Source organism: Myodes glareolus, chromosome 11 (genome assembly GCF_982192425.1).
Source record: "Myodes glareolus chromosome 11, mMyoGla1.1, whole genome shotgun sequence".
Classification (NCBI taxonomy): Eukaryota; Metazoa; Chordata; class Mammalia; order Rodentia; family Cricetidae; genus Myodes; species Myodes glareolus.
Genome location: NC_142036.1, coordinates 9,710,219 through 9,731,224, shown reverse-complemented (window position 1 = coordinate 9,731,224; position 21,006 = coordinate 9,710,219). Strand labels below are relative to the sequence as shown.

The 21,006-nt window shown below is 40.0% G+C and overlaps 1 gene segment (V, D, J or C); it reads right to left on the bottom strand.

Annotated features, from left to right (window-relative positions):
- Positions 1–7,958: 7,958 nt before the first annotated feature.
- LOC148120361 (immunoglobulin heavy variable 3-23-like) lies at positions 7,959–8,572 on the bottom strand. The segment is given in 2 exon segments: positions 7,959–8,356; positions 8,457–8,572. Coding segments are annotated over 2 exon segments (429 nt in total).
- Positions 8,573–21,006: the final 12,434 nt, after the last annotated feature.

Genomic DNA, 21,006 nt, shown 5'->3' with positions numbered 1-21,006 from the left:
GGACTTTCCAGGCTGCACTAAGCCTCCCCCAGACTCCAGCAACTGCACCTCACACTGGACACCTGTAAACAAAGAATTCTGGTTAGAAAACTGACACAGAAGACATTTCTGTCTCTTTCTCATGTCCACACAAAACACAGTATCTCATATTTATGAATTACCTTTTAAAATAAGGACAGAGAAAACCAGTATAAGCCCTAAATCTATGGTGAGTGGCCTGTGTTCAGTGCTGAACCCTGACTGGGAGGATTTGGGGATTCAAGGTTGGTCTCCTCTGCCCAAGCTGCAGGGTCAGGGCAGGCCTAGATTTTATGGGTAGAAAGAAGATTTATTTGCATATTTTCCTGCTATAGCAGGCTCTGTAATTGGACCTGGGCAGAAGGCAGTACTCAGCACAGATGTAAGTCCTCACACACACTGATGACAGTTGTAGAAATTGAAGCATTAACATAGCTCTGTGTACACATTTCCTTCTTAGGAATTCACCACACTGCACTTAGTTGCTTTTTCACCTTAGGTATAGAAAATGTTGTTTTTCCACACTGTCAAGTCTCTTTAGGATCAACGTGCAATTGAAAAGCTCCACACTTCTGTGTTTGTAGATATTATCTCTGTCTCTCCCTTTTTCTCTGCTGGACATAGCTTCTTCCTGAGGTGGATCTTGAGTAGGATCACATTTGCCTTGAAGTAGAACTCCTTCAATGTGACAGGAACACTTGAGACTTTTCTAAAGTTTCCTCAGTTCTGATGAATGCTGTCCTATGACCCCAAAAATTTGCAAATGAAACATTTTTGTGGTAGTCTGTCTTGCTATTAGTAATTGCTTTGAAGATATGTTTATATTTGCAGCACTTAATTCTTTGCATCCTGAAATTTTCCCTATGATCACTTTTTACTTCCCACTGTGCCCTTTTCCCACAACTAGATACCAGGCAACACAACACATGGCTGTCTTCAATGTGTCTTATGTCAGCTTTTGTTTCTGTATATTTATATAGTCAGCATAATGGGGACACTTAATAAATTTTTATAGCAAAACACAGAACTTTGGCATCAGTTTGGCATTGTTAGAAGAGTTTGTTTTTATTTTCCCAAATTCTCATGCTGTCTACCTACTCATCCCCTTTCTCTCACTACACCCAACATTTCATTTCAAAACCTCTGTCTTGTCCTGTGTCATTTCTGTCTTGCCCATCACTTAAGATGTCTTTTCCTTTCTTGACTTCCATTCTAGTTCTGAGCCTACAAAACAGATATCAGAACACCACATACACAGAGTCTCAAACACACAATCTGGATTTTCTATAAGGCAGAAACTGCCTTTCTTAATCTTCAATAAGTTGTGTGATATAAGATTTCCAGAATCATTCAAGTTCCTCCAAGGCTCAGAGAACACTGATGAAGAAGAGGAGGGAAGAATGTAAGGAGTGTAACACAGGGAGAGGTGCTGTGAAATGCTTTCTCCTGGACATGCCATGGATATTACAATCATGGACTCATAATGGCTGATGTCTGTATAATCCTTACTAGAGCCAAGCCAGACAAAACCCTGGTATAGATGAGGCTGACAATTCCTTGGCCCTACTTCTTACTGAGGAGCAGATGGAAATCTATTTTTCTAGACAAAGGATAGAAAAATAAGGTCCCTCTTTTTTGAGGGTATGGTTACTGGTATGTTTCCAATATTGCAGTCCATGGGTTTACACACCTGCACAGATGGGCAGGACTTATTGTACTTAAATAAGTATACGGTTGGTAGAGCCCGGTGATTGCCAGATTTAGCAGGAGCTGGATGAAATAACATCATACGTAGAGATACTAAAGAATAAATGAAAATAATATAAACTATATAAACGAGGCTCAAAACAATAATTCAGAAAGCAAATGATTTAGGAACACTGGTAAATATCAAATAACTTAGTAGGCAACTTTATCTGGAACTATCTTCCCATCCAATTAAGAGCTGGTGGAGTTCTTTACTTATTTTATTTTTTCTTTAATTTATTAGATTTTTTTGAAAAAATAGCAGTTGAAGTTCCACTCCCTCCCTTTTTCCCATTCCCTCCACACACCCTTCACCCATCCCACCATATATATACCTCAGAGAGGGTAAGCCACATTGTCTTATGGAAGGTCCAAGGCCCTCCCTACCATATCTAGGCTGTGCAAGGTGTACATCCAAAGGGAATAGGATCCCAAAAAGCTAGTACAAGAAGTAGGGATAATCTATGTGCCATGCTAGTGGTCCCTCAGTCTGCCACAGCCATGCAAATGTCATTTCCATTCAGAGGAACTTGTTTGGTCCTATTCTTGTTCCTTCCCAGTTCAGCTGGAGTTGGTGAACTCCCATTAGCTCAGGTAAACTCTTTCAGTGGGTTAACCCATCATCGTCTTGACCTCCTTGCTCATATTCCCTTTCTTTTCACTCTTCAGCTAGACTTTGGGAGATCAGTCCAGTGCTTCACTGTGGGTCTCTGCTCCTGCCTCCATCAGTTGCTGCTCTATGGTGATATTTAAGGAAATCATAAGTCTGACTACAAGGCAAGTCAAGTTCAGACCCCCTCTCCTCTATTGTTCAGGCTGCTATGGGTGTCATTCTTTTTGATTCCTTGAAATTTCTCTAGATTCAGGTTTCTTCTAACCCTAGAATGGCTCTTTCAATCAAGACCTCTTTCCTTGCTCTCATCTTTGTTCCTCCTCCATCTGAACAATTCCATTCCTGCAAGTTCTCCTCTACCCTCCACCTCTACCCTCCTCTTCTTCTCCCATCAGCAATGGAGGCATGTTCCTTTTACCTAACATCCTTTGCAGCATAAGCTGTCATCAGTGTTTTTGATCTTGGCAATTCAGATGGAATTTCAGAGTTGTATGGATTTGCATTTCTCTGACATCGAGGAATATTGAGATTTTCTTTAGGTTTCTTTCAGCCATTTTCGATTCATCTGTTGAGATATCTCTTTTCGGGTCTGTACTCCATTTTTATTTAATTATTTGTTTTCTTAAAGACCAAGTTCTTATTTTGGAGATATTCCCTCTGTCTGAGGTGTGTATGGTGACAAAATTTTCCAATTCTGTAGGCTAATGTCCTTTGCTTTACAGAAGCTTTTAAGTTTTAGAACATCCTATTTATTAATTGTTGCTCTGATTGTCTATGGTTCTGGGATTATATTTAGGTAGTGGTCTCCTTTGCCAATGCATTCAAGTATACGTCTCACTTTCTTTTCTATGATATTCCCTGTGTTTGAGTATCGAATATGTGGCACATTTATGCTATGGAGTACTACTCAGTGGTAAAATACCTTGAAATTTGAATACAGGACCTCTGAGGGAATAGGCTTAAGCTAGGACCTCTGTGGGTCTGGAAATTAGTCTGGAATCTCTATGGAAGAGTCAGGAACAAGATACCTTTGTGTGTTCAGGCTAGATTATGGGACCACGGAGGGAGTAGAGATCAACCAGAGAACTCTTTGGGTCCAGGTGAGAGTCTGGGACTTTCGAGGAAGTAGGGAGGAGCTAGAGACCTCTGCCAGTCTGAGTTAAAATCTGGGACCAGCGAGGGAGTAGGCCTGGGCCAGGACCTTTGTGGGTCCAGGCTTGAATCTGGGACCTCTGAAGATGTAGACCAGATTCTGAGGTCTTTATGGAACTATGCCAAAGCCAGGGACCTCCATGGGATCAGGCCCAGACCAGGGACATTTATGGAAACAAGCCTGAGCCAGTGACATATGCTGGAGCAGGACTGAGACAGCAAAGTCCACAGGAGCAGGAACAAGGGAGCAACCACTGAGGGAGTAAGCCAGAAGTAGAGACCTCTGTGGGGCTGGGTGCAAGACTGGGACCTCGGAGGGTTTAAGCCTGAGCCAGTACCTCTGTGGGTCCAGACACTTAACTGGGACCTCCATGAGTGTAGGCAGAAACCAGAGAACTCTGGGGTTCAGGGTCGAGTCTGGAAACTCCAAGAAAATAGGCCAGAACCAGAGAACTCTGTGGGTCCTGGCACAAATCTAGAACCCCTAAGGGAGTAGGCATGAACCAGGACATCTGTGAGAGCAGGCCCAAGCAACCTCATTAGAATGAGACCCGAGGTAGCAATCTTTGTGAGAACATGCCCAAACTACACCTGGTATTGCAGAGTGAATCTCAGAAGTGTTAAGCAACCTCCAGGAACATAGAGGGCCCAGTGGGGTGACTGGAACTATACCCTGGCAGTACCACGATGAGCAGCCACCTGATCTTTGGATCAACTGGCACCTGGAAGATAGATCACCAGAGACAAGACCGTCACAACTACATCAATCAGAGTAAAAAGAGAGGCAGGAAAGGTAAGAACACATGCAACACCACGAAGAGCAACATGAAAGCAGTAAAAACTAGTGGCCCTATAACAGCAAGACTTCAACAAGCAAATGTAGAAAGAGCAAAAGAAAATGACCTCAAAATAATTTTAGGAAAATGTTTGAGGTCCTTAAAAAGAAAATGAAAAATTGCTTCAATGAAGGAAAAGATAAAAAAAATGGAAGACATCAACAAATCACTTTAAGAAAACCAAGAAAAAGCTAACAAACATATGAAAGAAACTTTTCAAGACATGAAAACTGAAATAGAGACAATAAAGAAAACACAAGCCAAGGGAATTATAGAAACATAAATAATAAGAAACTGACCAGGAATCACAAATGCAAGCGTAAACAGCAGAGTACAAGAGGTGGAAGAGAGAATCTCAAGCACTGAAGATACCATAGAGGAAACAGAGGAAACACGATTCATTGGTTAAAAAATATTAAATCTAACAAAAGCTTAAACAAAATATCCAGGAAACATGTGACACCATGGAAAGAATATAAATAATATTCTTTATAATATTAGATTATAGGAGATAATAGATATAGGAGAAGGAAAGGAAGTCCAACTTAAAAGCACAGAATATATTCAACAAAATCATATACATAATAGAAATGGACTCAACTCACCTATAAAAAGAAACAGGCTAACACATTTGATAACAAAAAAGAAACCATCATTCTGTGGCAAACAAGAAACACTTCTGAAACAGATAGACAGTGGTATCTACAAGATGATATTAAAATCCTCTAAACTTTAATAATGTGTTTAAATACCTTGGTAGAGATAGGGTACTTTATTTTATCCAAAAACAAATTGATTTCACGCCAAAAACCTGAGTAGACAAGAATAGATCCTAAGACCTATAAACTACAATGTGATTTGACAGCATTTCCAGAAGGGGTCATGAAACTCAGGGACACCTTAAGCAGTATGTTAGCCAAGAACCTCCTGCAGACTCCTGAAGCTCAGCTGCTATCTCCAGCTGCATTAGCTCCATGGTATAAGTACCAGAGTATAACCAGGATCTAGGATGAAACTGATGTTCATGTTTCATGTGAGGATAATAGAGAGAGTGGAGAAAGTCAATGTTAATGGTCTATAAGTCTAACCAGGGTATTCCTGCATGATCTGTTGGCTCTTACCAAAATACTAAATTCTGCTCTAACTGAAGGATTAACTGAAGCTCTGTTGTGAACCTAGGGACCCCACTCTCAGTGACCCCTTAGTCTCTTAAAGATTGATTCTGGTACTCACAGCATATCCAGATCTGCTCTGTGTGACGCTCTCTATCTTGTTCAGATAAGAACAATTTTGTATAGAAAAATAAACATCACAGTTGAAAACAGTACTTCATTAATATTCACGTGTATCAAAAATTAGTGTAGACTAAGTTCTTGAAGATTACAATGGGAAAGATGTCTTTGATATACAGAACAAGCCAAGAAACTTTGAAGCCAACCATTCCTGGGCTTGTGCACCTGGTTTGGTTCAGCACTCTGAAAAGACTTGTGCTAGTACTGGGGAGTCTCTGTTGACATTAGTACTGTCTGTTGGCCCCGAGATTCTGTAGGAAGGTTTTATACAGGTTCACACTGAACTTCCACCACTGTGTCTCTGGTAGAGTAATATACGGCTGTGTTCTCAGTTTGAAGATTGTTCAGTTTTCAGAAACCTTGGCTCTTGGAGGTGTTCCTGCAGATGGTTACCTAGGACTTGAGATATGAATTATAGTCAGTGTTCTCTTTACATAATATTATTCCCATTAACTGCATACCCTATCCTGGACGCTGGTGGACTCAGTGTCTATGACAGCTGGATAATGAGAACACAGAAACCGTGCCTGTGACACACAAGGTCTGGGTCTGTGATGGCTGAACAAGGTCAGGTTCTGATTCCTTCACCAGAACCTGGGACAGTGCACCAGGGGAAAATCAACATCACCATCAGTCATATATTCCATACACGGTGTACCTGGGTCTCTTTCCTGAAACCCCAAAACACTTACAGGTTGGAAAGGACAAGAGCTAGAGGAGCAGCACCAGGACATCCATGCTCTGCGGGACGCTCCAGTGAGAAGGAGATGGGGCTTCTCAGCTAGGCCTTGGCTTTTATCCTGAGCCTGCGGGCTGCTTTGCATTGGGAGAGGTTCCTGAGAGAATAAAACAAATCAAGGAGGTTTTGCTTTTCACTTCAGGTTGCTGAATTTTCCTTTGTGCTTCTTAGTAGAAATGGAAATGGATACTCAGGAACATTTTCCTGGTTCTTGCTAGATTTTTAATCCCTGACTATCAAGAATTTTTTTGAGTTACACTGTGCAGACCTCCAGACAAAAGATGGGAATATTTATGGTGAGTCCACATTTAATCAATGATGGTAGAACAAGGTATCACTTATTTGATGCATTTGAATGTCTCTAACAATTCATAAAATGGATTTAGGAAGGAATTTGGGCTCATAGGGGTCAGAAATCATACTTATAAAAATTTAGAATTTATTATTTTGGTGTCAATAGAGACAACTTATACTCATCCCTCATCCAGAAGATAACTTGTGATTACTAACATTTATCATGTATGATCTCGTGTGTTCATCTGTGAAAAAACACAAGTGACTGACATGGAGCCTGCCTTATTAGGCTCAGACTATTTACCTTCCTAATTAGGAACCCCATACCTGGGCACTTGTCCTTGATCATCTTTCTTACAGCAGTCTGCTTTTCTCTTTGTATTTTTATATCTCACTTTTTCTATCCTCAGTTTGTATCAGATAAGAACCCAGGTTTTATGATTATTGTATTGGCGAGGGATAAGAAAATCATCAGTTCATACAACCTCATGAAAAGAAGTAGTATTAAGGCAGGCTTCAGGGTTATGTGATTGAAGTACTAAGAAGGCAGAGTGATGACAAGACATGGAAGGAGGGCAAGCTTGAACAATGGGAACTGTTTGTCTTCTGGAGAGGATAACCATAGAGGACAGTGGACTGCAGGGCTTTCTCCCATGCCTTGGTAATGTAAATCACCAGGGAAGGGAAATGAGGACCTCTTACCAACTTGCCTTGTCAGATCCTGGAGAATATCCACCATTTTCTATGTATGGGTACTCGACATTTTATGTCCCTCAGTTATTGTAAATGGCAGTGATGGAGCTAGAACTTAAACTAGGTTATGCAGTCATCATTGCAAATAATGATGGGGAACCAAGACTACGAGTGCTGTGTTTTTATTCCTGTAAGTTCAGGAAGTCAGAAAAAAAATATATTTCAGACATGATTAGCATATCTCATCTTAGGTTTGTCTGTTATTATCATGTGGTTACTAAAATTGGGGAAGAGTATCACAAAAATAAACATTTCTGATACTACATTTGGTACTTGGTATAAGTTTATTTATTTGGGTATTTTTTACCTTGGTTACTGCAGAGAAAGTTTGTATTTGTGTTCTGTACTCTCTTGATCCCCAAGCTTCTTTTGTCTGTGAATCTGTCTAGAATAAAATCACTAAGTCACAGTCATTTGTAAAATGAATGAGTTCATAAGTGTGATATGGAGAGGCAGTACAGACACAGAGAAGTCCAATCCTCCAGGCTTCTCTGAGCAGGCTCTACTGTGCCCTTGATCTCTAAGTGCTCTCAGCGCCCCCTGCTGGTTCTGAGCTCCCCACGGGCATGTTTTTGTCTGAGTTCACAGTAGCATTCACTCACTGTGTCTCTTGCACAGTAATACTTGGCTGTGTCTTCAGACCTCAGACTGCTCATTTCCAGGTACAGAGTGTTCTTAGCATTGTCTCTGGAGATTGTGAACCGGCCCTTCACAGCGTCTGTATAGTAGGTGCTACCACCATCGTAAATAATGTATGCCACCCACTCCAGCCCCTTCCCTGGAGCCTGGCGGACCCAGCTCATGTCATAATCACTGAAGGTGAATCCAGAGGCTGCACAGGAGAGTTTCAGGGACATTCCAGGTTGCACTAAGCCTCCCCCAGACTCCAGCAATTGCACCTCACACTGGACACCTGTAAACACAAAGAATTCTGGTTAGAAAACTGACACAGAAGACATTTTTTTCTGCTTCTATATCCACACAACACACAGCGTCTCATCTTTATGAATTACCTTTTAATATAAGGACAAAGGATACCAATATAAGCCATAAGTCCATGGTGGGTGTCCTGTGTTCAGTGCTGAACCCTGACTGAGAGCACTTGGAAATTCAGGGCTTGTCTCCTCTGCCAGAGCTGTAGGGTCAGGGCAGGACTGGATTTTATGGGCACAAAGAAGCCTTATTTGCATATCTTCCTGACATAACAGGTTCTGTGGTTGGACCTGGGTAGAAGGCAGTAATCAGAGCAGATATAAGACATCATACACACTAATGACAGTTACAGAAATTGAAGCATTAATGTAGCTCTGTGTACACATTTTCCTTGTTAGGGATTCACCACATTGTATTTAGTTATCTTTTCAACATATGCACGGAAAATGTTCTTGTTGCTGTCTGTCTTCCTCTCAGTGATTGATGTAAGGACATATTTATATTTGCTGCACTTAATTGTTTGCATCCTGAAATTCTTCCAATCATCACTTTTTACTCCCCACTCTGTCTTTCCCTTTCCCATCTTGATACCAGTCAACACATGGCTGTCTTCATGCTGTCTTAGGTCAGTTTTTATTTCTGTGTATTTATATAGTCAGCACAATGGGGACATTTAATGTATTTTTGTAACAAAGCACGAAACTTTTGCATCAAGTTTGTATTTTCAAAAGACATTGTTTTTATTTTCCCAAATTGTCATGTTTCCTGCCCAAACAGTCCCTTTCTCTAATTACACCCAACTTTTCCTTTCAAAACCTCTGTATTACCCTGTGCTTTTTCCCTCTTACCCTTCACTTAAGATGTCTTTTCCTGTTTTGACCTTCATTCTAGTTCTAAGCCTACAAAACAGAAGCCAGAGCACCAAGCACACAGAGTCTCAAACACAAAATCTGGATTCTCTATAAGGCAGAAACTGTCCTTCCCAATCATCAGTATATTGTGTGATGTAAGATTCCAGTATTATTCAAGTCCTCCAAGGCTCAGACAATACTGATGAAGAGGATGTGGGAAGAATGTAAGGAGTACAACACAGGGAGGGGCACTGTGAAATGCAGTCTTCTGGACATGTCATGAATATTACAATCGTGGATTGTATAATGGCTGCTGTTGTCTGTATGAACACAACTAGGTTCAAACCAGCAAAAACCATGACATAGATAGGACTGATAATTCCTTAGTGCTATATTTTACTGAGAGGATTTGGAAATTTATTTTTCTGGACTAGGGATATAGTCACCCTTTCTTGAGGGTCTGGTCCCTGGTGTGTTTTCTATGTTGCAATGTAGATATGGACAACACTAACTGAGCCTAAATAATAATAAGGTTGGTAGGGTCCTATGATAGGAAGATGTGGGAAAAGTGGGATGGAAAACATCACATGTAGAGATCCTAAACAAAAAGAATAAAGAAAATTAGTAAAAACTGTAGAGCTGAGGCTTAAAACAAAAGTATAATATAAGTTTCTGTTATATTTTAGGTCCAACCAACTAATCAAATAATTTACCCTGTCCATCCATCTCAGGAGCAACCCTGTAGGCTGATCCTCACACTAACCCTGGAAAATATGACAGTGGAAACTTTGTGTTTAACATTGGGTGCAATTATTCAATTCATGGCTATGTGTTCTGCTGACAGGATTCTAAGAATGTAGTCAATGTGGTCTCTAAAGTTTTGTCACACACTATTGGTGTCACTGCCTAAATTTCAGAAAAAGCCTTACCCTTGTGTGAAAATATTCTCTTTCCTTTTTAAACCTGTCCCAAGACTATGGTCAAATAACATGTTCTCTGGAGAACACTTTTCTAGCTCACACATGAGATACCAGGCTCTTCTATTCAGCAAAATCAGAGTGCAGAGGAGTAATTTTTGAAGCAATAAAATCACCAACAAAAGCAAAAACTGTGAAAATCATAGAACCCAGTTGTCTATGGGAAGGACTGAAGCGAGATGGATCAGGGATTGGATTTGATGTCTTCTGGGAGTGCATAATTGTGGCTAAAAATTTTGTGGTCTGCGTTGCACAATATGCCTAAAGAAAATAATGAATTTGGATTTTGAAATGCAAGCTAATTTTGACAAAAATGCTAATGTTCAAACTAGAATCTTGCGACAGTTATAACAACTGTACACTTTTTTATGCTCCTATTAGTTTAGAAGTAGAAAACTATGAATGGTTCATTTTCTAGGGTAACTTTGGAAATTAACATCAATTCAGGGCAGTTGTGGTTCCTCTATCACAAGTTTAAAAACAAAGGGGTTGAATTAAAAATTATTCGAAATTCTTAAATTGTCTTACAAAATCTACAATCAGCAAGTTTTGTAATTTCAAACTCCTGATGATATATATATATATATATATATTAAAATGTAGATATAGAATATATAACATAAAAGCGCTGTTTTGTCTCACAAGCAATTAGGCATCTTAGAGAATTTTGGAGAACACAGATGTTTAGTGTGTAATTAAAAATCAATATTTATACTTTATGACAAAGATATAGAGTAAAGCATACTATAGAAGATTTCCTTGTGTAAAAGAAAAAGCAAGGTTATAGCATCAAGCAAGTATAAATGCAGCATATTCCAGAACTTCCTAGTTTTTGGAGTGACCACCACTGTTTCTTGGAGTACCTGCTGGACCTCAGCATTCCCTGCTGGTCTGAGTAGAGAGGTTTCTGTTCACGTTCACACTGGAGTTCTCTCACTGCGTCTCTCCACAGTAATACATGGCTGTGTTTGAAGTTTGGAGATTGTTCAGTTTTATGAAAACATAACTCTGATAATTTGTTTGTGACCCAACCAATAAAACTTTCTGAAGATCAGAGTGCAGAACTAAGACACTTGTTAGTCATAGAGGGCAGGCAATGGTGACACAAACTTTTAATCCCAGCACTAGGAAGACAGAAGTGGACAGATCTCTGTGAATGCAGTGCTACCCTGGGCTATAAGATATTGAATCTATGCAAAACAGAACCCGAGGTCACGCAAAGGTTACTCTAGTTCCTGGGATCATATGCCTTTATTTCCAGACTAGGGAGGCAGAGACAGGCTGGACAGGCTGAGCAGAGAGAGGAATATAAGACAGGAGGAGACAAGAGCTCAGATGCAGCCTGAGGACTCAGTAAGAGAGGCAGTCTGAGGATTTGGAGAGACAGCATTCAGTCAGAGGCTTTGTAGAGACAGATCTTCCCCATTTGGTTTGAGCATTGGTAGAGGTGAGAACTCTCTAGTGGCTGAATACTCTGCTTTCCTGATCCTTCAACTTTTGCCCCTGATAGCTGACTCAGGATTTTGATCATTAAGAACAATTAGAATTCGTGCAACAGGAGGTGTCCCTGCTGATGTTGACTTTGGATTTGAGTTCAGAATTATAATGTGTGCTTCCACCACTCCAGATTCTTCACATCCACTCCAGACACTTTTCTGGAGGATGACATATCCAGCTCATACCATAGTTGGTTAATGAGAATCCAGATGCATTTCAGGTGATGGACACGGTCTGTGAGGGCTGCACTAGATCAGGTCCTTACTCCTTCAGCTGTACCTTGGACAGGGAACCTGGGAAGAGGTACAGCCACCATGATACATGCATCCCACAGATGACATGCTGGGTCTCTCTCCTGAAACTCTGAAACACTTACAGCTTGGAAATCTCACGAGGCAGAGGAGCAGCACCAGGACAACCATGATCTACTAGAAGCTTTAGTGAGAAGGAGATGGGACCTCTTATCCAGGCCTGGAATTTAGCCTGAGGAGGAGGGTTCCTTTGCATTGTGGGAGGTTCCTGAGAAGATGAAAGGAAGCACAGGGCATGGTTTACAATTTTTCTTCAGGTATCTGAGAGTGTCCTTGTGTTTCTTAGAGAAGCTGGTGATAAAAAAATGAGTAAAATTTTTCTGACACTGTGTACATTCCCACTTGCATATAAACAGGAAATTGTATGATTCACACTGTGCAGATCTTACATGCAAATCATTAAGTGACTCCACATTCATACTGTGCCAATAACTGAAGATAACACATTCTCCGTGAGCATCCTCATAAATCCCAGTAAAGTGTTCAGATGGAATTTAGTCATAAGATGCACTTCAGGCACTGGGTGGTGGGGGTGCACGCCTTTAATCCCAGCACTCAGGAAGCACAGGCAGGTGGATCTCTGTGAGTTCGAGATCAGCCTGGTCTACAAAAGCTAGTGACAGGACAGGCTCCAAAGCTACAGAGAAACCCAGTCTTGAAAAATCAAACAAACAAAAAGATGCAATTCAGGCTCTTCCTGATCTAAAATCAAGATTAAGGAACTACTTAAAATTCTTTCTGTTGTCATTGACAATAATTTTATTCTTATCACTCACTTAGAAAATCCAACTTGTGAGGATGCAACTCAAAAACATTTAGTGCAAATGATTTTAATTTTTTATGTGAGAAAAGATTCAAGAGATTGATTTTCATACTCATAAGTGGTCTCAGAGTACTCACTGGTCTACTCAGGGACACCACACCTGTATATTTACTAATTCCTGTTTTCTGTATTTTTGTGTCTTTGTCATTATGTACTTTTATATGTCCTTCCTTGTCTCTTTACCACCTGAAGCACATTGCATAAACAGGTTCCTAAATATGATTGTTGTATTGGTGAGGGATGGAGGGTCAGCTCTTTATGACACCTCGTAAAAAGCAGTAGCATGGAACCAGAATTCAGGGTTCTGTTACCTGTTGCAATAAAACGACAGAGAACCCTAAGTGATGTCAAGAAGTGGAGAGGAGGACATGCTTAAACAGTGGGAAGTGTTTGTCTTGTGGTGAAGATCACCATAGAGAAAGGGGATTTAGGGCTCAGCTCCATGCCTTGGTACTGTAAATCATCAGGGAATGGCAAACAGTATCTCAAAACAATCTGTTCAGTAATCCCAGCAAATATCCACCAATTCTTTCATACTGAACACCCCGTATGTTGTGTCCCTTCTTCCTCTGAGCATATTCTGTATGTGATTAGCAGTGGTATAGACAGGTCTTAATATTTTGGAGCCTGCCACCATGTCCCAGTTCTGATGGGCACCTGCCACTACTCTAATTGCTTCTCTCTCGTGTTCAGGATGTCCTGTGTGTTATAAGAACATTTTTATACATTATACTCAATGTGTTTCATCTTTGGTTTGTCTGATTTTTTATTATGATTTTAGGATTCTGTGAAAAGATCACAAAAATAATTGCATATTTTTCAAACAATCTTGGAAAACTGGTATGTGACCTCCTTTTTTGCTGGTGAAAACAAAAGTTTATTATATTTTCTTATTAGATACTTGATTTTACTGGACTACAAATCTTTAGAAATGTAATAATACGTACATATCTAAAACAATAGGCAGCACAAGATATAAACTTTGAAACTAATTGAATAAATACTGATTTTGAATATTATGTTAAAAAGATCCTATTAGTATAATGCATCCCATGCACTAGAACTGCATTTAGCATATATTTCAGGCTTTGCCAAAATATCATTTTTTTTTCTTTTTTATTATTTTATTACTCTAAAAACATACCAAATCAAATTTCTACTCCCTCCTCCCCTCCTACTTCTTGTCCATAACTTCCCTTCCCTCTCCCCTCCAATCCTAAAAGAGGACAAGGCACCCTGCCCTGTGGCAAGTGCAAGGCTCTTCCTACTACATCTAGGTTGAGCAAGCAGTTTGACTGTGATATCAGGAAATAAAGAGAAATGTGAAACTCTATTTTCAATGAAAATGTTATTTTTATTGTTTACACAACCAGATGTGAGATTGCTGGATAACATAGTCTTTAATTTAATTGCCTGATTATCCAACACATTATTTGATAATTTCATAGTTGAACCATTTTCACATTGATAGAGAACATGGAACCATTTCTCCCATGCCCACAACACTTGTTCTCATTCTTTTCCTTGGTCAATGGCAGTCTTTCCATTGGTTAAGAGGCAATTCATTATTTAGGACTTAATTTAGATTACCGTGGTGAATGGAAATGTTGGCTTTCTGCATCCTCTTCTGTGCACATGCATTGGCCAAAATGAAAAAATCCTAAGACCAGAGGATGGAAACCAGAAAGATGGTGACCCAAGAGAACATTAATTGTTTTCTCTTTCCCTGATCCAAGTGTTATCTTACAGATTTATCTCAGGCAAATGATAATAATGACTTACTCTTGAGAAGAAAAATGAGACTCCTGTCTTAGGGTCTTTCAATTATTCCTATAAAATATGATCACAGGGCCCTTCCCCCTGGGGCCACCAGATCTCCCCAGAGCTGCTCCCTGGCACTCTGAGCCTGGGCTGTGGGCTCAGCCTGGCAGGGGCAGTTCCTGTGCTTTGAGAACCTGCCTGACAGGCAGGCCCTGAATCAGCTCAGCCACATTCTTGGCCAGCAAGAGACAGTGATCTTCTAGCAGACATCCATTGGAGGAGGGGTGAGTTTGCTCCTGGCCCGAGGGCTTTGGCTAGGAGGAATTCGGACTTTCCCCGCCCCCCTCGACTTTCTGGTCACCCTGCAGTGGTGGCTCCACCCTGCGGAGCTCTCCCGAATCCCATCCCATACTTCATCCAGGTACACCTTCCTCTCTTCCCCCCTTCCCCCTGGAACCACAAGATCTCCCCAGAGCAGCTCCCTTACTTGCTGGGCCAGGGCTATGAGTGTAACCCGGCAGGAGGGAGTGCCTGTGTTTCAATAGACTGCCTGAGGAAAGGTAGACCTTCTGTCAGTGAAGTCCCTGCCCAACAAGGGAACCTGACCTGGTACCAGAAGATCCAATATAGAGCAGTTGAAGGAAAAGATGGACAGACACCAAGGCAAGAACTCCTCCAACAATCTAAAAAACAACACGAAATCACCATATCCCAACGACACTACAATAGAAGGACTTGAACCTCTTAATTCAGAAGAAGTGGGAAAAAGTGCCATTATGAAAGCAATAGAGTCCCTTAAACAGGATATGAATAATTCCCTTAAAGAACTGGATGAGAAGTACAACAAAAGGATTGAAGAAATGAGTAAAGAAATGGATGAGAAGTATAACAAAAAGTTTGAAGAAATGAGTAAATCCATGAATGATACACTGGGAAATCAAGAAAAAACAATCAAACAGGTAATGGAAACAGTTCAAGAAATGAAAACTGAAATGGAGGCAATGAAGAAAACACAAAACGAGGGCCGGCTGGATATGGAAAATCTAGGTAAACGAACAGAGACTACAGAATCAAGAATAACCAATAGGATACAAGAGATGGAAGAACGAATGTCAGACGCTGAAGATACTAAAGAGAAAATAAATGCTCTGATCAAAGAAGTCAGCAAATCCAACAAATTCTCATCACAAAACATTCAAGAAATCTGGGACACAATAAAAAAACCAAATCTAAGAATAATAAAGATTGAAGAAGGAGAAGAACTGCAGATCAAAGGCCCAGAAAATATATTCAACAAACTTATAGAAGAAAACTTTCCCAACCTAAGGATTGATATTCCTATGAACGTTCAAGAAGCATACAGAACACCGAAAAGACTTGATCAAAAAAAAAATCCCCTCGCCATATAATAATCAAAACACAAAACATACAGATTAAAGAAAGAATATCAAGAGCTGCAAAGGAAAAAGGTCAAGTGACTTATAAAGGTAAACCTATCAGACTTACACCAGACTTCTCTATGGAAACCATAAAAGCCAGAACGTCCTGGATAGAGGTATTGCAAAAACTAAGAGACCATGGATGGAAACCCAGACTACTATACCCAGCCAAGCTATCATTCACTATCAATGGAGAAAACAAAATATTTCAGGATAAGAACAAATTTAAACAATTTGTAGCCAAAAACCCAGCATTACAAAAAGTAATAGAAGGAAAATCACAACCCAAGGAATCCAACATTGCCAACACTGCCTACAAGAACTCAGACATCTAGCGACCCTTCACTAGCACAACCCAAAGAAGGGACACATACAAACTCTATTAAATAAACAAACAAAAATTAATAATAACCGGAGTCAACAACCACTTGTCATTAATATCACTTAATATTAATGGACTCAATTCACCTATAAAAAGGCACAGACTAAGAGATTGGATACGAAAACAGGACCCAACATTTGCTGTTTACAAGAAACACACCTCAACCACAAAGACAGACATCTACTCAGGGTAAAGGGTTGGGAAAAGGTTTTCCAAGCAAACAGAACTAAGAAACAAGGGGGTGTGGCCATTCTAATTTCCAACAAAATCGACTTCAAACTAAAATCAATCAGAAGAGATGGAGATGGACATTTTCTACTCATAACAGGAACAATTCATCAGGAGGAAGTCTCAATACTGAATATCTATGCCCCTAATATCAAGCCTCCTACTTATGTAAAAGAAACACTTCTAGAACTCAAGGCAGTCATCAATCCACAGACACTAATAGTAGGAGACTTCAACATTCCTCTCTCGCCAATGGACAGGTCAATCAGACAGAAACCTAGCAGAGAAATCAGAGAATTATTGGAGGTATTAAATCAAATGAACTTAACAGATATCTACAGCACATTCCACCCAAATAGGAAAGAATATACCTTCTTCTCTGCTGCTCATGGAACATTCTCGAAAATTGACCACATACTGGGTTACAAAGCAAACTTCCACAGATACAAAAAAATATTAGTAACCACCTGTGTCTTGTCAGACCACCATGGATTAAAGTTAGAATTCAACAACAGTGCTACCCCAGGAAGCCAACAAATTCATGGAAGTTGAACAGTCAACTACTGAATCACCACTGGGTCAAGGACGAACTTAAGAAAGAAATTAAAGTCTTCCTTGAATTTAATGAAAATAAACACACAACATACTCAAACCTATGGGACACTATGAAAGCAGTGCTAAGAGAAAAGTTCATAGCACTAAGTGCCCAATTAACAAAAACGGAGAAAGCACACATTGGAGACTTAACAGCACACTTGAAAGCTCTGGAAAAAAAGAAGCTGATACACCCAGGAGGTCTAGAAGACTTGAAGTAATCAAACTGAGGGATGAAATAAACAAAATAGAAACACAGAAAACAATCCAAAGAATAAATGAATCAAAAAGCTGGTTTTTGGAGAAAATCAACAAGATTGACAAACCCCTATCCAAATTAATCAAACGGCAGAGAGAGAACATGCAAATTAATAAGATCAGAAATGAAAAAGGGGACATAACCACAGACACAGAGGAAATTCAGAGAATCAATAGATCTTACAATGAAAGTTTATATGCCACAAAGTTTGAAAATATAAAAGAAATGGACATTTTTTTAGATAAGTACCATATACCAAAATTGAACCAAGACCAGGTGAAAAATCTAAATAGACATGTCAGTCGTGAAGAATTAGAAGCTGTTATCAAAAATCTCCTTACCAAAAAAAGTCCAGGACCAGATGATTTCAATGCAGAATTCTACCAGAACTTCCAGGAAGAGCTAATACCTAAACTCCTTAATGTATTTCACAATATAGAAACAGAAGAATCATTCCCAAACTCTTTTTATGAAGCTACGGTTACTCTGATACCAAAATCACACAAAGGCACAACCAAGAAAGAGAATTACAGACCAATCTCACTCATGAACATTGACAAAAAAATACTCAATAGAATACTGGCAAACCGAATCCACTAGAAAAATCATCCATTATGATCAAGTGGGCTTCATACCAGAGATGCAGGGTTGGTTCAACATACGCAAATCTATCAATGTAATCCATCATATAAAAAAACTGAAAGAAAAAAACCATATGATCATTTCATTGGATGCTGAAAAAGCATTTGACAAAATTCAACACCCCTTTATGATAAGGGTGTTGGAGAGATTGGGTTTACGAGGATCATACCTGAATATAATAAAAGCAATATACATCAAGCAAACAGCTAACATCAAATTGAACGGAGAGATACTCAAAGCCATTCCACTAAAATCAGGAACACGACAAGGCTGTCCACTCTCTCCATACCTCTATAATATAGTTCTTGAAGTTCTAGCAATAGCAATAAGACAACATAAGGGGATCAAGGGGATTCAAATTGGAAAGGATGAAGTTAAACTTTCGTTATTTGCAGACGATATGATAGTGTACATAAGCGACCCCAAAAACTCTACCAAAGAACTCCTACCGTTGATAAACACCTTTAGTAATGTGGCAGGATACAAGATCAACTCCACAAAATCGGTTGCCCTCCTATACACAAAGGACAAAGAAGCAGAGAGGGAAATCAGAGAAACATCAACTTTTATGATAGCCACAAATAGCATAAAATATCTTGGGGTAACTCTAACCAAGGAAGTGAAAGACCTATTTGACAAGAACTTTAAGTCCTTGAAGAAAGAAATTGAGGAGGATACCAGAAAATGTAAAGACTTCCCCTGCTCTTGGACTGGGAGAATCAACATAGTAAAAATGGCAATTCTATGAAAAGCAATCTATAGATTCAATGCAATTCCCATCAAAATTCCACCAAACTTCTTCACAGACCTTGAGAGAACAATAATCAAGTTTATTTGGCAAAACAAAAAAACCCAGGATAGCCAAAACAATCTTATACATTAAAGGAACTTCTGGAGGCATTTCCATCCCTGACTTCAAACTCTATTACAGAGCAACAGTGTTGAAAACAGCTTGGTATTGGCATAACAACAGAGAAGTCGACCTATGGAATCGAATAGAAGACCTGGGTATTAACCCACAAACTTATGAACACCTGATTTTTGACAAGGGAGCTAAAGGTATACAATGGAAGAAGGATAGCATCTTTAACAAATGGTGCTGGGATAACTGGATGTCAACCTGTAGAAGAATGAAAATAGATCCATATCTATCACCATGCACAAAACTCAGGTCCAAATGGATTAAAGACATCAACATTAATCCGACTACTTTGAACCTGATAGAAGAGAAAGTGGGAAGTAGTCTACAAGATATAGGCACAGGAGACCACTTCCTAAGCAGAACCCCAGGAGTGCAGACAATAAGAGAAACAATGAATAAATGGGACCCACTGAAACTGAGAAGCTTCTGTAAAGCAAAGGACACTGTCAGTAAGACAAAAAGGCTACCTTCGGACTGGGAGAAGATTTTCACAAACCCCTCATCACACAAAGGTCTGATCTCCAAAATATACAAAGAACTCAAGAAACTAGACACTAAAACTCTAATTAACCCAATTAAAAAATGGGGTACTGATCTGAACAGAGAATTCACAACAGATGAACTTCGAATGGCCAAAAGGCACTTTAGGTCATGCTCAACCTCCTTAGCGATCAGGGAAATGCAAATCAAAACAACTTTGAGATATCATCTTACACCTGTCAGAATAGCCAAACTCAAAAACACCAATGATAGCCTATCCTGGCGAGGATGTGTAATGAGGGGAACACTCATCCATTGTTGGTGGGAATGCAAACTTGTGCAGCCACTGTGGAAATCAGTGTGGCGGTTTCTCAGGAAACTGGGAGTCAACCTCCCTCAGGACCCAGCAATTCCACTGTTGGGAATATAGCCTAGAGATTCCAAAACATACCACAAAGGCATTTGTTCAACTATGTTCATAGCAGCACTATTTGTAATAGTCAGAACCTGGAAGCAGCCTAGGTGTCCCTCAATAGAAGAATGGTTAAAAAAGGTGTGAAACATATGCACATTAGAGTTTTACTCAGCGGTAAAAAACAATGACATCTTGAATTTTGCATGCAAATGGATGGAAATAGAAAACGCTTTACTGAGTGAGGTAAGCCAGACCCAAAAAGAGAAACACGGTATGTATTCACTCATAAGTGGATTCTAACCATAATTAAAGGTCTTTGAGCCTATTGTTCGTTATCCTAGAGAAGCTAAATAAGAAGATGAACCTGAGGAAGATTATTTCGCTATCCACCAGGAGGTAGGAAATAGACAAGAGTCCCAGGTATCCTCGGGTGCATGGGGGGGTGGGAAGGTTGTTGGAAGGGGAGAGGGTTAGAGAGAAGGGAGTAGGGGAGGAATGGGAAAAGCTCGGTGGACCGGGATGGGGGGGGAGGGAAAAAGGATGAATATGGGATCAGGGAAGAATATATTTCAACTAAGGGAGTCATTTTAGGGTTTACAGGAGACTTGATTATATATGGGATCCCAGGTCCAAAGAGAGATTCCCAGATTGTTCTCTGGACAGAGGAGAGGGTGCTTGAACCGGCCTTGACCCATAACCATCCTGATGAATATTTTGCTTATCACCATCGATCCTTCATCTGGAGAAGGATGGCAATACAGACGGAGACCCACATTGGAGCACCGGACTGAGCCCTCCAAGGTCCTTTTGAGGAGCAGAAGGATGAAGAAAATGAAAAAGGAAATAAGGACTGCGAGGAATGCGATCACCCACTGATACAAGGGGACTGATCTAGTGAGAGTTTACCAAGGCCAGTTGGACTGGGACTGAACGAGGAAGTGATCCAACCAGATTCTCTGAATGTGGCCTGATTCTCTGAATGTGGCTGGCCTGGAGTCTTTCTGAAAAGACATTGACAATGACACTGGGACTTGTTTCCTCTGCATATA